Here is a 17,404-nt window from a genome sequence, read left to right on the forward strand (position 1 = left end):
GAAACAGTTTTCAGTCTGGTTTTAGCTTGGAGCAGACGTGGCATTTTAAGTTGCTCCTAAATCAGGGCTAAAATTGACATTGAATAGGTGAATAAACGTTTTTATTCCCTGACTGACATAGCTTAATGACAAAAACCCATTAAAGATATTCTTTGCCATTTTGAGGAAAATTACCCAGTAATATGCACAGAATAGACACAGAAATGACAGACAGACCGAACTATACATCTGCATTAAAGGGGGGGCTGTCAAAGAGAAAGCAAAAACAAACCTGTTAAAATTAACTACTCACAGGTGTTCAATAAATGGGAACATACAGAATTACAGTATTTTCGCTGATCAGATTTTTCTTTCCAGGAGGGAGAGACACACCTCATTGTTTTCTCAAGTACTGCTGGAAACAGTAGTGGAGGCAGGAGGGGAGCCAGACAAACCTGGGAAGGTGTTTTCTGGAAAATAGCCTGAACAATGCTTTAACTATCTCTTATTGTATACACTGCATTTTGTACAATAGCAGCATCCTGAAAGGGTTTCCCAAGTGAATGTTACTCAACACCACCTTCTTTACATGCACTTGTTACAACCTGACAGTTAAACAGCTGCTGAATAATGCCTGGAAAAATATAATGTATTGTACGCCAAACCAAACTGACCACATCTTGGACAGGCATCTGAAAATACAAAGTTGTGTGATCTATAACACAGCAGTAAGTGCTGTGTGCAATTAAATCCAAACCTGTGAGTGATCTGTAAGTGGTTAACCTACCATAGTGGTAAATTGATTTCACCAAATCAACATCTTTCTAAATCAGGCCCTGAAAAGGCTTCCCGCAGGCAGCCAGGATAGCAGTGGCTGGCAATGGAAGGATTAAGTGTGCACAGGAGCTATTAGATCCAATAAGTTTGACATCCCAGTGAAATGGAAAGCATTTTTTCATTTTTAGTGCCCCTGCTCCATGGCAACACCAGCTATCTAGCAAAGCCCTGAGTCCTGGCATCCAAGTCTGTTTCCCATTTCTCCCAGCCTTCTCCCTTTTGAGAACATTCCAGCAAAGTACTAGCAAGCCCAACAAGTCATTCAAACATGTGCTAATGTTAAACATTTATTTCATTTTTTAAAACAAACATCGGGGACAACGGAATTTTACAAGTCAAACTATTAAGTCTGTCACAGTAAACAAAGCCCTCTGTAAGTGCAAGTGTGAGAGTGTCTAAGACACTGTTCTGGTGCTGATGTGCATTTAAATACAACCAAATTGTGCTACGTGTTCGAAACCAGAGAACAACATTGAAGAGCTTCTGTATGCAGTTAATAAGAAGCACTAATTCTCAGGACATTTTTTATTCATTCTGGTATTTATTACATTCCAACTGCTAAAGCAATGAAGCCCTTTACAAATATAAAAAGGGCAGAGTTTAGGACTTTTCACTGAAACATTGCTTTGATCTGGTCTGATTTGGTTGCTTTAATTTAGGCAGATCGCTAAGCAACGAGATGTCTATGGACTAACAGCACGGCCCAACATTCCATTCTTTCTCCTGTGGTACTCTTTATAAATACCAATATAAAACAACTAACATGTCAGGAGAAAAAATAACACACCAATATAAACATTATTATTGAACCTTTTAATATAAACACAAAAAAACACATGGTTGCATCAAAACTAAATGACACTGATAAGGTACTTAGGTTACTAATTATCAGTCAAAAACATTTTCTCATAATTATTATTTAAAATCTTGAATACAGTCAACAACTTTGCTTTCAGTCAGAACCATGAAAAAACAGCATTCATGATGATACACAGCACAGGTTTAGTGCTTTTAAATCTCAAACCTTCTTCACACAAGCATAAAAAGTGGATTTTTTATAGTTGTTTGGGAGCCAGCTGCTTTCATTGGCAATGAATCCGGAAAACACAGCAGCCAAGGTAATTTGCAAAGGTTTTTAATGTTATTTTTAATACTACTTTGCATTTGTAAACATGCAAAAAATGTAACCAATCTAAAGACACAATCTGTTATGTTCCAGGACATACCAGTGAGATAATCCTAAAACTATTGAAAGAATACTCCAACCTCTGTTACTTTACTAACACATGACAACATATTTAACAAGCCAAATATTATTTGCATAAAGCAAAACGTATTCTGCATTCAAAATCACCTGCATTAACAAAACAGTGCAATGAATTTTGGGCTGTCAATTGTCTATCCAGAGAAATAAGAATTAGTACATAGGGTAAAACTATTGTAGGGGTCGTAGTTGTAAGCCATGTATTACAACTTCTTAACTGAAAGCTTGTTGAATGCTAAAAAATGACATGTCCCGTTAGTGAAAACATTGTAAGTGATGGGTATGACGTAGCTATGAATTAGTTAAGAACCTAGATCTCCTGTACTTTGGTATGCAGGGGTTGATAAGACTCACAAAAACACCTCAAATAAAGTGTTTCTGTGCATGCATTAACTTTCAATACAAAACGCAGACAACAAAACTCAGAGAAAAATCATACGATGCCTTTCAGATACTGTTAGTTCCAGTGCCACATGTAAGAAAGTGTGAACATTTAAATAAATGTCAGATGAAGGTTCTTTAGAGTACTGAGTATATTAAACTATGTTCATGGCTTTTAAGGTTTTTAGTTCACTTTTGTTCCCCAATGATCAAAGAGCTACACTATCTATTGTACTATACAGTACATAATTCTGAACAGTCAAATATCAATAGAATATCACATCACAAAACATGTATTCCCAAAGTGAAAAGTATATTCTGAATGAATGTATGAGCAATAGGACGTCATTTAATTTTAGTATTTTTCTATAATACATGTATATTTTTGTCTCCTGTAATGTTATACTAAGTTAAATGCCCGTCTACACTGTACTTCTTTCAGTGTTCAACAGAATCTAACACGGGCATCATCACTATTGTCCTACTTTAAAGACAAAGGCTGCCAGGTAAGGTGTCTGCTGGTAAATCAAGTCTGCATTCAACACTTCTTTTTGGTGCTCATTTATAAAACTGACTGTCAGAGCTACCTACTGAGCTTTCTCGTTGACAAATTTACTCCTTCCTCCGAAGAAACACAGACCCACTTATGTTCTCTGTGAAGCATTAGCACAGGAGAACCAATCTTTCCAACAAATATCCCATTTTTGGAAACCAAACCTGCAACAACGTATTCAATGGCAATGACCTCAGACACCTGCTCAGCTTGCAAGTCCGCCAGTAAAGAGAACCACTGGCCAGTCTATTTGAGAGAAAAGCACAAGATATTCCAGCTAACTCTACGCCTTAGAGCCTTACCATGCTTTCTAACTAAAAGAAGACTATTTATACATGTTATGGAGAATGACTCTTATTGTTTGTTTGCAAGGATAATCTGATCATGATAAACTAAATTATACAGTATGTTTGAATGGCCTCCTCACGTTTGCAACTTTCCTTATGTTTTTACAATCAACTGAGTCGAGTTTACAGTGTGTCTTCTTGTACCATTCTTTGAGGTCCTTTCAACCCATCTTCATAAATGGCGCCTTTCACAAATTTTCACTCCTGATCTTAGCCAGGAAGATTTGTGTCCTTAAAACTTTAGTTTGAAATACTTGGCCTTCACTTGGCTACAAGCATGTTTAAGCATGTTGAACTATCTTCCCCTGGTGTCCCTGATCCAGAGACTCTCAAGGATCAGTGAAAATTCACACTAACACTACAGCTATCAATCCTACTGACGGAAAGCACACAGATTAAAAAGAGGGTTCTGGGGGCTGCAAAATAAACCTCCCTCTGTTTTTTTTTTGCCTAGGGAAACAATGCCCATGCAAACTATGACTGATGGACTAATGCCTGGTCTCCTCTAATTCAAATCCTCTATTGTGGGCAGGGTGGTGTAGAAAAATTAGAACACAGGAAGTCCAAAGAACCCACAGAGCTGAGAAGTGCTGTAGCCAGGAAAGGGATAATCTTTCAATAAGAAGATGGGGAGTTAACATGGTGACAACTGACACTTGCTGATGTGGCAAACAAAGCTACAGGGGGAAACTGCACACCATAAAACAAGCACAGACTGGTCTGTCCTTAATGAAAGTGATAAGAGAGGATTCATGTGAGAAAGTGTCCAAAGCAATAAACCAGAAAATAAATGCTTAACCTTAAGTTCTTTCAAAAATGTTTATAGTTATACAGCCTACAGTAAAAGCATATAAGATATACACCATATGTTGTTATAATGACATTGGTCCCACTGTAGGAGCACAGAGCAATAACCATTTATTGGACTGGCAGTTGTTCTTCCTAGTCTGAATAGAATGGAAAAAAAGCACACAAGCACATAAAGTTTATAGGATATAAATGATAAAAGTTTATAGGACAGTACTGCAAATTTATTTAAGAAAATAGATGTTCCAAATTAGCCTAGACACAATTTAAAAATAATGTATCCCACCAGATTTCAGATTCATACAGTAAGCACAACAAAACTTTGTGGTCCACCTTGAGCAACAACATGCACCAGTACTAGGAGCTGAGTTCAGGAATATGGTGGAACTGTACACTGTATGACAAGAATGTCCAGTTAAGGAGAACGTTTGTCTAAGTCCTTAAAATGATTTAAAAAAAACAACAGCAGCAGTATATAACTTTAAAAGGAGAATCTGTGCTGACCAGGTCCCTTAACATTCCTTGTAGAAGAAGCTTTTAAAAGCCTGAAAAGGTTAGAAGACTTGTATACTGTATAGCACTGCTTTATGACAACATGGTTTAATGCACAAATACTCCATTTTCATTACAATGCTCTCCTTCTACATTTGTTTTTTTAAGAATAAAGACTAAATAAAATCAATGTCTCACAACTTGTTTAACATTTTTAGCATCACTGGATTTGCTGTAAAGAAATCTACTTTCATGGCCCTAATTATACTGGTTTTATTTCTGAATTGTAGCAGTTTCTAACAACATCCAGCTCTATTTCATATTAACAAATGAGTATGAGGCAAATGTTAAACTTCTGATTGTTGTGGAAATTTACATTTTACTTTGTCACTAAGAATGCGTAACAGGGGAGTATTTGACATTAGCATTCCCTCATTGCTCTGTACATTAATAACCTAACCAGTTAGGAGGCGTTTAGAAAACCGTGCAAGCAACAATTCCAAGCCAGGTTTAAAACAACATCCATTTTCTAACCTTTTGGAAATAACACAAGTAGGAGAGGTTATTCACACTACACCTCCTGTATTCACAGGGTTGTGGGATTCAGGAGCAAAACTATCTACTATGTTCGCAAAGCAGACGCTCCAACTTCGTTCAAAAAAACAATAAGAAGTGACCCTTGGACTGACCAGCAATTAGACCCAAACAAACCAGAAGTGTAAGTGGCCTCCTCTCAGCCATAATTTTTCTTACATTTTCTTGAACCTGTATGCAGTTAAAATACAAATCGTTAAAACAATGGTTCAATATTCCTATTTAATCAACTACATTTCATTAGATACAAATATTGAATTCAACTACACTCAGCTGTAACAAAAGCCAAAAGTGGCAAGAGTACAGGACTAGGAATGGGACGTACTGTATTGCATGCAGGATTATGAGAATATCAATAAAAGATTAAGTAAAAGGTTATCAGTACAGTAACAGCATTCTAAGAGGCAGTCAGCTTGTTTTTTTTTTTCAAAAAAAGGCAGAACTTGTCTAAGCAACTCCTTAGATTTCTCTGGGAAAGCAATGCCAGCAATAGACATGATGAGACACATGGAAAAATCCGCTGATAATGCTGCATACAGAATATTAATTCTCAAACTGAAAGCAATACAAATCTATGATACTGTATGCACATGGACTGAATCTTGGTTAAAGTGCAAAAAAACAGTCAATACTGATAAGGTATTAAATGTCAATGTGGTGGTTATTCATGGAGTAGTACCAGATATCTGCATCAGATAAAATTTGTTAGGCTTAATTTATACTGCATGTGTGCGTGTATGACACATGTTGCAAAATTAGTGGAAGCAGCACTGTGTTAGAGGTGTAAAGGAAATACAGAAACACTTGTGCATTACCCAGGACTGGGAAGACACCTTGAAAATACAATTCAATTCAAACAATGAGTATACATTCAAATTACTGTACACTGTACACTGTAAATGCGTGACACTGAGCTTTAAAAAGTAAGCCATGAAGTGAAACATCAACATATGAGAATTTTTCTTTGTCCTCACTTCAAGAATGTAGGAAAGGGATAAGAAATGGAGCTATGAGAGCTTGAATAATATATATATAATGAGAAACTATGTTAAAATAAATCCAATGATTCCACAGCAACCTCTGTTGCCGAATGGAATCATTATAATATAATATCTAAAATTCTAACGTTTTTGTAAAGTTAAAAAAAAACCATTTCGCGACTGACTAAATGGAAACCAAGAGGAGATACATTTTGAAGGCAAGACAAAGAACAACATGAATGGAACAAACTACCCTGCTGTTAAAACCGATTCTTGGGAACAATCAAGACAAAGATGGCTGAAATGGGAAGACTGATTAACTACAGTACTAGCACTCAAATAAACTAAATGGGTTGATTAGTCTTTCTTTTGTCTGTCACCTTTTGCCCTTAAAAGGGTGCTGGAGAAACTTGTCTAACAGGAACTACACCACGGCATCATCACAAAGTGAAACTGTGAAAAGGGAAATATGTACAGACAGTTGTAAAAAAAAAAGTGTCTGAATTTTACATGAATACAAAGATGCTTGCATTGTTCATAAAACTACTATAAAATCAACTAAACCAACTAACTGAGAATGAGTTAAGGCTTTGAGCCAATCTTAACATTAAGTAATTCAAAGATTTGAATTGTAAAAACTTTTTATTTCTCTTAAATTACAAACCTGATTATCAACATAGAGATATCATCCAGTCAAAAGACAACAGTAAATAAGCTTCATTCAATTGGTTCATCACACATTCTTTTTACTTTATTCAGTTTTGCAACCAGAATTAAACTTTGGCTATTTTGGGAACAAAGGAACATTCTGGTTCTTCTCATACACAATCGTAAGGAAAAGAAACAATCGGTAGCACGCCACATGAAATATGAAGTTATAATTTAGAATGAATCTCGCATCACAAAGGAGCTACAACTGTAACACATCAAAAAAAACTCCTGTGATCTTTAATGGCTTTTTTAAATGAAATTTTGGGAGAAGGTAAACACTAGCCTCACCCACATCTACTCTCACATAAAGCATAAAGAATTGATTTCTGTCACTTTGAATCCCTCCCTCCACCCCATAACTGCCCTTACAGAAGCTTCCTGGCTTCATCTTGGCTCATTCTATCCCACAAAGGCAACTTAAATGGTCTCTTCTATACGATCAAGCTGTTGTTCTCTCAGATTAAGTCAATGATCAAAATCCAATCCAATCACATCTATCCTATGTTAACTAGGGTTGTCTACAATACTAACCTATTAGTAGTGTTCTACTGTATTAGTAGCTATAGTAGTGTACCATGGTATTTGAAGTAAGAGTAATGTGGGAAAGTTAAAATATGTTAGAAACAGCTATCCTACGTATAACATGTATAAAATACAAGCACATACGGTATTTTATAAATGTAAATCAAGCTTTCTCTCATTAAGCACATGCATCCTCTCCACCTGTGATATCTCAGGTTAGACTGACTTTTGAAAAGTCCTTAGTGAAAATCAGTTTTTATTTAAATCAGATGTCACCAGCTTGCTAAGATTTAAGAACCCCAAACTTGAACAGATTTATTGAATTTTCTTTATATTTATTAGTTATTCAAAAAACATGTCAAAAATAGCACGGAACGAAGAAAAACCTAAGAGAAATCAGAAGCGGCCTTCTTTCCTGGATGGATATGGAAAACTTGTGTGAGAAGACAGTGGAGCAAATTGAAGATTACAGAGGTCAAAGCTCTGGGCATCTGAAACTCCTCTGCCACACTTACAATGAAAACAGCCTCTACTTTTTTCTTGGCAAAAACACTTCTTACTGTTTCTGCAGTACAACAAGCCTGCATCCTTCTCCCCGTTACTGACAGGATGTCATAAGAACTGCAAAAGTATGATGGGTGCCCTGTGAATGTGTCAGAGAATTCCTTGTTATAAATGCAGCTTCAAAGTCCCTTGAAGGCTACTGTAAGTGAACTGCAGTATACATAGATACAGCTCACCAAAACAAAATGCAAACGTGTCAGAAAAGTCTCAATAACGCAACAATATACCTCTTGGCAGTTTAGACAGGCAAATATTTTCAACATGTCACTAAACCTTTAAGAAACAAGTGTACAAAACAATCAGTGGTACAGTCATAAAACATTCACCACCATCCTACTTTTATTTGCTTTCTATTCATATTGCATAGCCTAAATTTTGGGTTTTAGTAAGATTTCCATTGAGAGGAAAATGAATGAGAAAACAAGGCTGGAAAGTATAATAAATGTTTTTATTGCTATTTTAGGGTTGTTTTAAATGTTTCTTTTAAATTGTGTAATATCTATTTTTCTTCTTTTTCTCTCTAAATCTGAATCTTAAAGGGGACAAAATGCTCTAGGACATATGTTCGCAAATCGGGTTTCCCAGACCCCTGGGGGTCTGTGAGGAAGTGCCAGGAGGTCTTCTGTAAAGTTCAGAATTGTGTATTTCATGCATCTATATAACTATATTATTATATTGTTTTACTAAGGAGTCTAAACTTTCACTTTCTGGTATTTTTTTCCCCCCAGTTTCTTGTTAGTATTACAGAGTTCCAAGTGCCAATTTCAGTTGGCAAACCTAGGGGCCTTATTTATTGCAATTTCTGCTACGACATACTCACCCACATAAATGTGTTAATAGATTATTCCAGCCTGCACAGTCAAACCATAAATACAAAGTTGAAACCTGGCTACATTTACAATGTAGTTAGGGAGTTTACAGGAGTTATAACAATGGACAATATTTTAATGGATGAATTGACCACTACTCTTTAACATTCAAATGTTGAATATTTGAATACTAAATGTGGCATTTACATCATATTAAATGAGTATGTGAAGAAGAATGTGTAGATAGTGCTGGTGCAACATCATAGCTCTTAGTAACTCTCACTGGGCTACTAAAGTCCCACAAAAGGGTGAGTACTATTGACAAAAACATGCATTTAACTGAGTAGAAAAACACTGTAACTACTTTTTCCAGAGGTCTTAGTGAAGGAAAACAAATATTTTTTACCTGACCAATGCTTGTTGCTAGGATTTGCATTTACAAATAGCAAAGAGCAATGCCTGTTAATAAAGTAATCAGCTTAGACACATTGTGTTATGAACCTAAGTAAGAGCTGAGAGAAAAGGTCTCAGTGTGTATCAAGTGGTGATTAACTAGTGCTCAACTGGGCCAGAGACAGTGATGAGAAATCCCTCGAGTCCACCAGTGATAATCTAGAGGATTGAAAAAGTACAGATACTGGATAGGGGTGTGAAAAGAAGTTAGCCGCTACTGAGATGGTGAAAAGTGGGCGAATGAACAGAGAAGAGGCAGATGAGGGAGAGTGGTGAGAACTGGCAGGCAGAAAGAGCGAGTTTCACAGAAGCGGCAGAGATTTTGATGCTGTTCAATCAGGTCCTCAAAGGGTATGGTGTCATGTTCCTTAGGATTACTTCCCCTTCTTATTCCCCCCCCCCCCCCAGGAGTCATCAAGTTGATTATCACAGGAACAAACAGATATGTGAGGTAATCTTCCAAACTGGAAAAATGACTGGAAGCCCTCAGATTCCAGTGTGAAAAAAAAGTGGGAGAAACCAGACCATGTGCTTCTGCGGAACATGACGTGACAAACCAGAACTGTGCCCAACAACATGCTAGGGTCTACAATACAAAGATAACGGACAACAAAAAACAGCTTCCAGAGAAGTAATACTAACATTAGGTCTGCTGTGGTAATTATTAGTATTATGAGACTACCATTAATTGATTACATAAAAGATACCATTAAAATTTCAATGTGGATACAGTCAAAGCATTAATTTGCTAATGTGTATGGCAAGGCAATAAAACTGTGAAAAAGTTTTAAAAAAAGAAAAAGAAAAACATGATAATTTGCCATTTTGTGATATGTTTAGAACTGGGCCATTTCAACTGAGGATATAGTATTTGTGTAAATTGAATTTCAGAGGCATTATTTGTTCATGTGCTGGTCTCTAGTTTGTGACACTACTGTAATGTTGAGGCTGTACTGTTATGTCTGTGTGGGAGTCGGTGAGGGCTCTAACATTAATTCAGTCAACATTCATTTATGATTAATAAGAATACTGTACATTTCCCTTTCCACTGACATTTGTACTTTATACATATTGTATATACTAATACTGTTACTCCAGATTGGAGATCATTTGCAAACCAGCATTAGAAACCTTTATGGAAGGAATTGGTGCACTGATGGAAACAGATCTCATCCATCCATTCCTAACAGCTTCATCCAATTCAGGGTCGCGAAGGTGCCGGGCCAATCCCATCAAGTAACATACACAAGGCGGGATACGCCATGGGTGGGACGCAAGTCCATTGCAGAACTCATGTCAGAATAAAATTTAAGTGTTAATTAAATTGTTTGGCTGGAACAGTCATTATTTATAATTACTGACTTCTGGAACAGTGAAACCTGAGAGCAGAAACAGGAACTGGATGCCTGCTATAATGGATAAATTAAAGAAAAATAATTGACTGAAGCAAAATCAATGGTTCTCTCAACAATTCGCTCAAACCAGGGATATTTTGAATGTTTAGAATGTTGTCAGCCAAATTGGCTTGGCTGTCTAGGGGTCAGTGTTCTGAAATTCTGTGGAAGTTAATGAATGAAGCAGAAAATCCCCCCCATGTTATCACCACTCACTGCATGCTTCATTGTGAGTCGCTTGTAATCAAATGCATTGACAAAGTTATACATCTTGCAGCACCAGATTTAACATCATATTTTGATCAAATCAGAAATAGCAGTTGTGAAATAAGAGCATCTTTTAAAAAAGCACAATGACTTTCTCTCATCAGCACACCCTTAACTCGCGAAAGGTTATGAAAACCAGTCATGGGTTCATCAGCTGTTCCTTTAGGTCTCCTCTGCTGGATAGTATATCCCAATGTAAAGAGTGTACTATCTGCAACACAGAGCATTAAATGACCTCTGGGATAAAACTGCAGAAAGGCACAGAGGATGAAATGGATATAAACAGTTTTCAAAGGCCTTAAATCTCTCCTGGACCATGATCACGATGATTATTAAGAAGTGGAAGGTGTTGGCACCACCAAAACACGACCCAGATCAGGCCATCCATCCAAACTGGGTAACCAAACAAGAAGAAGCCTGATGAGAGAGGTTACCATGAGGCCAATGGCAACTTTGAAAGAGCTACAGGCTTTTTAAGACCAAGACTGGTCCATGTTTGCCTGTGACAACAATATCCCAAGCATTCCAAAAATCTAGCCTGCATGACAGGAGGGGGAGAAGAAAGTGATTACTGAAAAAAGAGCAATAAAGCAATAAAATACTGCAAACATGAGCAAATTGTTTTGTGATCTGAAAAAACTAAAATGGAACTTACTAGCCTAAATGTATTACGTTTGGTACAAAACCCACCACATAACCCAAAGTACACTATCCCTACAGTGTAGAATTGTAGTGGCAGCATCATATTATGGGAATGTTTTTCACCAGCAGGGAATGGGGCACTTGTCAGGATAGAAGGGAAACCTACAGCCTTCAGCAAGAAAGCTAAAATTGGGACAGTTGTTCACTTTTCAGCATGACGATGACCCAAAGCACACAGCCAAAGTTCCAAAAGAACAACAGGGTAAAAGTCCTCAAGTGGCCCAGTCAGAGCCCTTGACCTCAATCCTACTGAAAACCTGTAGAATGACTTGAAGGTTACAGTTCATCCACGATCCCCTGGCAATATAACTTCAGTAAGGAGGAATGGACAGACATTTCTAAAGATAAGAAATAGCTTTTTCTAGGTAAGTTGTGTTGCTACAGTCCTATCCATATAGAATTAACTGTAATTTAAGCAAAAAGTGCTTCCACCAAGTACAAACAAGGGTGTGTACACTTATCCCACCCATTTTACTAGGTTTATATTGGAAATTACTTTTCAAAATGTTTTTTGAGCATTTGTTTTTCACTTGTTGTGTCCTACAATGTGGAAATAAAGTTCTGTAAATTCTAACTTAATGAGTTTTGATTTCTGGCTGTTAGGCCACAAAACGTACAAACTATCCTATTATGTCCTTCATGACAGCCAACAGCATTCTGCCTGTTTTTTCCCCCAGCATTAACACCTGAATTATTACTTCAATGAACACTCCCATGAAACTGACAACACTTTCACAACATGTATGATCACTTGCTTTAAGCACCTTGGGGCAACCCTGTTGTGAAAGGCGCTATATAAAAATAAACTGAATTGAACTTAAATTGGTTCAGAAATCCCTTCACTGATTGATTCAAATCTTGTGATACAATAGGAGGTGATCCCAATGTCAAATTAAGGAAATCTGGAAATCAAATTCACACCCATTTCCATATGAGAGATCTGGATCTAAATCAGTAAGCAGTATCCACTACTGAAGAAGAATGCTTTGTTATGCCTTCTACCCTTAACAACATTTGTTTTGTGTGTAGGCAGGTTTCTCCTCTTTTATAGTTGACAAAACACAAAAACGTACATCTGATTAGCACTAACAGAAATTAAACCTAGACGGTCATCTGAAGGAACCAAAACTTTCAAGACCACGAGAGGATTAAGTTTTTGATAGACATACAATCCTCAACCTAGTGGATTTCTTCCAAATGAACAGTGAAACTCAAACTAGAGGACACAAGTGGAAACTGCAAAGAACTGAATTTAGAATTGAGAACAGAAGGCACTTCATTACTCACTGGGTTATGGAAGTATGGAATAAGCTACCAGCCATATTATAAAAGCTGTTACTCTGGTTTCTTTGGAAAAAACACATGGATGGGATCCTTGGATCAATTCACTACTAAATACCAAATAGGCTAGATTATCCTTATGTTCTTATGAAACCACATACTGATGAGTTACAGAGGAATCACCAAGCCCATTCCTTAGCCATTTCACTTATATTTCAGAATATATGTATATTAATAATATTATAATATGTTAATATACCAAACACTGTTGGTTTCAATATTCAGTTGTTGAATTTCTAAGTATAGAATCTCCAAGAATACTGCAATTATAGAAAATGTCACATTACCAAATACAGTACAAATTGTTCGAAAACCTGTTTTCTTTCATAAATTACAAGATTTTAAGATTACCCCACTACCACTTTTACATGACACTACAACTTTTAATATTCTCTTCCAATCAAGTCTGACTACAGGTCCCATGAGAAACAATTACACCCAATGAAAATCTGTCATTTGAAAAAAAATGTGTAAATTTATTCAGAATCTTCCGTATAGTCTTAGAAAGCTTAAGGTTTAGATTCACAGACCTCGAGTGACACTGGTCCAGGAAACACTGACCTTAATTAATATCAAGTAGACAATATATGCCAATAATCTATTACTATGATTTGCATACTTCTTCTTCATGATGTGATAAGTACCCCTTACGAATTTATGATTTGGAGCACAGGACAATAAAATTGTTTGTATTCCAAATAATGTTGCAAATAGTCTGTTAAGGACCATTAGCAAATTCTACTCATATAACTACAAATATTCTAATATGTCCCAAAACATTAATACAACAATGCACAGCTACAAACAGTATAAAGGTTGTCCCATACATAATTTTCAGTTTACAAGTTTGTTTCTACAAATACCCACATGTAATAATATTGAATTTGCAATGGTCTCGCTGTGGCTATAACAAAGAAGCAAAATAGGCAGAATGTGGAGATAAAAACTAACCCACTAAAACTAGCCCAAAAATATCCCAATAGACCCACTTTTTAATAATGACCAGCACTGCTCACATCCTATGAGATTTTATATTATATACTCATCTCATATAAACAGGACAATACGTGGTATTTAAAACAAACTTTGAAATCTTAATTCAAGAAAACAAGGATGTATCTATTAACCAGATACGAAATTGCAGCAGGACATAGCATATTTAGGCTCAAATATTAAAATTGCTCTCAATGAGGGGGAAAAAAAGTTTTCTCCTGCATGTGAACTAGGAGAAAAGAAGGGTCAAATCTTTATTTCCCTTTATGGATGGTTTGTAACTGTGCTCAAAAGTAAGAACTTTCCACTTTATTACTGCATTTTTTCACTAACCACAAAGATCTCAAAGAGGAAATCTTCAAATAGAGATTTTTTATCAGTCACCATGAATACTGTACATGAAGGTTTTAAGTATAAAATTCATAGGAATTTTATTAAACTTAAAATATTCCTTCATATATCATAGTTTGTTAAATGACTTTAATAAGTTTACTAATTTATTACAATAACCAACAAGATTTCAAACCCAAAAAAATGTATAATTATGTATGATTTTACCGTTCTTTCGAAACAGGATGTTGAATAGCACTTGCATACCACTAATGAACATAAAATCTCAACAGGATAACAATGTACATGTACATTGCTGATGACTCATCTAACAAAACTGGCGAGTCCACATTTTTATGTGTACTGAGTGACTTCTTTGATTTGTTTCACAAATTTTCATTTTGTTCTCGAAAAATCATTGTACAGTGTATAGTGAGAGCTGCGTATTTAAAAAAAAAACGAAATGACAGGGACAAATTTAAATATTGTCATATGACTCTTTTACCTCCGCGGGACTGATATTGACCATCACTTCATGAGATTAAATTGTGCAATATCTGCTGATGAATAGCTTGAAAAATATAATAGATAAAACAACCGCAACAATAAGCAGGATTTTCAGTTTTTTTTTCCTTAAGGATACAATCTATTTAGCGATATTTTTGTAACAGGTCTTCGCCAATTTAAATTATAATATTGGCTATGAACTGATTTAAATTCAGCATTATCTCAAAGCTTATTCCCCCGTGATACAGTGAAGCACGCGTGTGAAGTGTAATCAGGTTTTGCTTGTACTAGCTCACATTTCATTTTTATGCTGCAGAAACCGTTACAAGTACTGTATAGTATTAAAAATTCAGTACTGCCTTCACTTTGCCTGGACGATGATCCAGTCTGTCGCATCAGTGATTTGTCTGGATAAGTAAGCTGTCTCATGCACTTTAAATACCGACACATGTTTTTAACTATTTAAATGCGGAACTACAAAAATCGCATATTCATGCATTATATGAATTCACAAATACTTATCGCATAGATAAGCCAGTTTATGACTTTTTTGCATGTTCAGTTTCTCCATACCACACTACCAACTACACTAATGATATTAATCACCCTTTATCGTTTCGGAGTATTAACACTCATGTCTACACGATGAACATTTTGAAAAATTGAGCATTTTTATAAGGAAACTGATCACTTAAATATTTCTGAACCCACTGTACATCTAACCTGCAGCAGAACACTTTAAAACTAATATCTAATCTAAAGTTTATTCCACTCCTGCCTAAATAGAAGTTAAAACCTCTGTGTTTTAACAGTCATGTGTATTTTATTTAGAAGACTGAAGCGGTTTTAAGCTTTAGAGCCTCACTTGAAAATGAAACGAAGCTCACGCACCAGCACGCTCCAAGGAAGTGAAGGTCAACAACAAAGCAAAGCCTCATTCAGTAGTACTGTACCGTATGTCGTGTCCCGCATGAGACAAGATCAGTCTGAAAACACACACTAACACATGATACTACACCGATCGCTGAAATTGGTGATTTCACAGCAATTATACTGCTACTGTTGTTTCTAGTATGACTATTAATATAATAATTAGAAGAGGAATACTTACGGGGAGTGGTGCTCCATGTATTGGACGCAACAAACTGCAGGTAAGCAGTAAGAGCTCCAAACATTAACACCGCAACAAAGACAACATATTTCACATTTCTTCTTAATTTTTTGACTGGAAAAAGGAACATCATTTTATTGGCCTTTCAGGCACACCGCCGAATCGATTGCCGTATCCTTTCCCCCTCCAGTGAAAACCTCTTGGCAAGTTCGCACCAAGTTGATTCAGCTACAAGCAAGTCATTCTGACTTTTCGGCTTTTCCACTTCTGCTTAGGTCCATCCAACTCGTTGCAGAAAATTAAGCATTTGTAGTTCAATTTGCACAGCTTAAACTTTGGAACTACATTACCCTGAGCTTTCTAGAACTTTTTTATTCATAATAAGCCTCCCGGTGAAATGGGAGGAAAAAAAAGGCTAAAATGACAGATACGCCACGCTTTCCTCACAGCGCGTTGCTTTTTAAAGATTGAAGTCACTTCTATAATACTATCAGTATTTGTATCTGAAGGAGGGATCTAAAATGGCAACGCCCAGCGGATGTGTACGGTGAGACCCAGGTAATTCGAGTTGAAAAACACAGCTGTTACTTGTAGATTTAAACTCGGCTCACTTCGAGGGACTTGAAGCTGACTCCTCAACGCGGGTTTCCGGCTAATATGACCACTTAGGCATTGTTACCATACGTATGCAAATTGAAGTCTAGTCGCTGTACCTTACACTTCCCCTCGCTGCGCTTCCAATAAATTATGTAGAGAGGACTCGGATATCCAGCAGGGATTTTAAAAGTCAGTCCCTTTTTCTGAAACGAAGTGTCCCTAATGTGCTGTGAAGTTTACAGATGACATTTTTTTGTGTGTGCAGTATCGTGGAATTGGTAGTTTTCCCGATTCTGAATATAATGGTTTTGGTGTCATTAAAAAAAAATAATCCCTGGTCTTCCATTGTCATTTTACAAAAGTTAAAAACACATCAAATTATTGCACTATTTAAATAATAAAGTCTACAAGATTATGATAATAGAATTTCAAATTCAGAAACATTAATCATACAGTACCTATTATGCCTATTATAAATTTATCGAACCTTTCGGGAAACGTTTTCTTCCAAGTTAAGGACAAGAATAACCTTAAGAGGCTGACTACTCCAATGTATTTAATGAAAATGAAAGAATAAACCTCAGAATGAAATACACTTTTTAATCGTTTTAGAAAATACAAAAACACGATGTTTGATACTACAGTATGTGATTCATTTACAACAAATAGTCATTTTGTCTTCTCCGTTTTTGAGTCTTTGCATCAGCAATGTGATATAAATAATTTTACAAATACGAAATGCAACAACAAAAATCACAATGAAAAAAGATACTATCAAAAAGCAGGTGGTAATGCAGACCATCATGATTGTTATCTTGACTGGAAGTGAAGAAAATCAGTTTGGTTTCTGTGTGCTGGGCTGTTATCAG

General features: G+C 36.2%; 1 protein-coding gene across 1 annotated transcript in view; it reads right to left on the reverse strand.

Moving 5' to 3' along the window:
- b4galnt3b (beta-1,4-N-acetyl-galactosaminyltransferase 3b) overlaps nt 1-16,407 on the reverse strand; it is an 88,262-nt gene extending 71,855 nt beyond the window's left edge. Inside the window, exon 1 of the mRNA XM_088924206.1 lies at nt 15,939-16,407. Coding sequence (XP_088780332.1) covers nt 15,939-16,071 — 133 coding nt within the window. The 5' untranslated portion in view covers nt 16,072-16,407. The remainder of the gene's footprint in view (nt 1-15,938) is intronic.
- Nucleotides 16,408-17,404: the final 997 nt, after the last annotated feature.

The sequence above is a fragment of the Atractosteus spatula genome, chromosome 8 (genome assembly GCF_055471065.1).
Source record: "Atractosteus spatula isolate fAtrSpa1 chromosome 8, fAtrSpa1.hap1, whole genome shotgun sequence".
Taxonomy (NCBI): Eukaryota; Metazoa; Chordata; class Actinopteri; order Semionotiformes; family Lepisosteidae; genus Atractosteus; species Atractosteus spatula.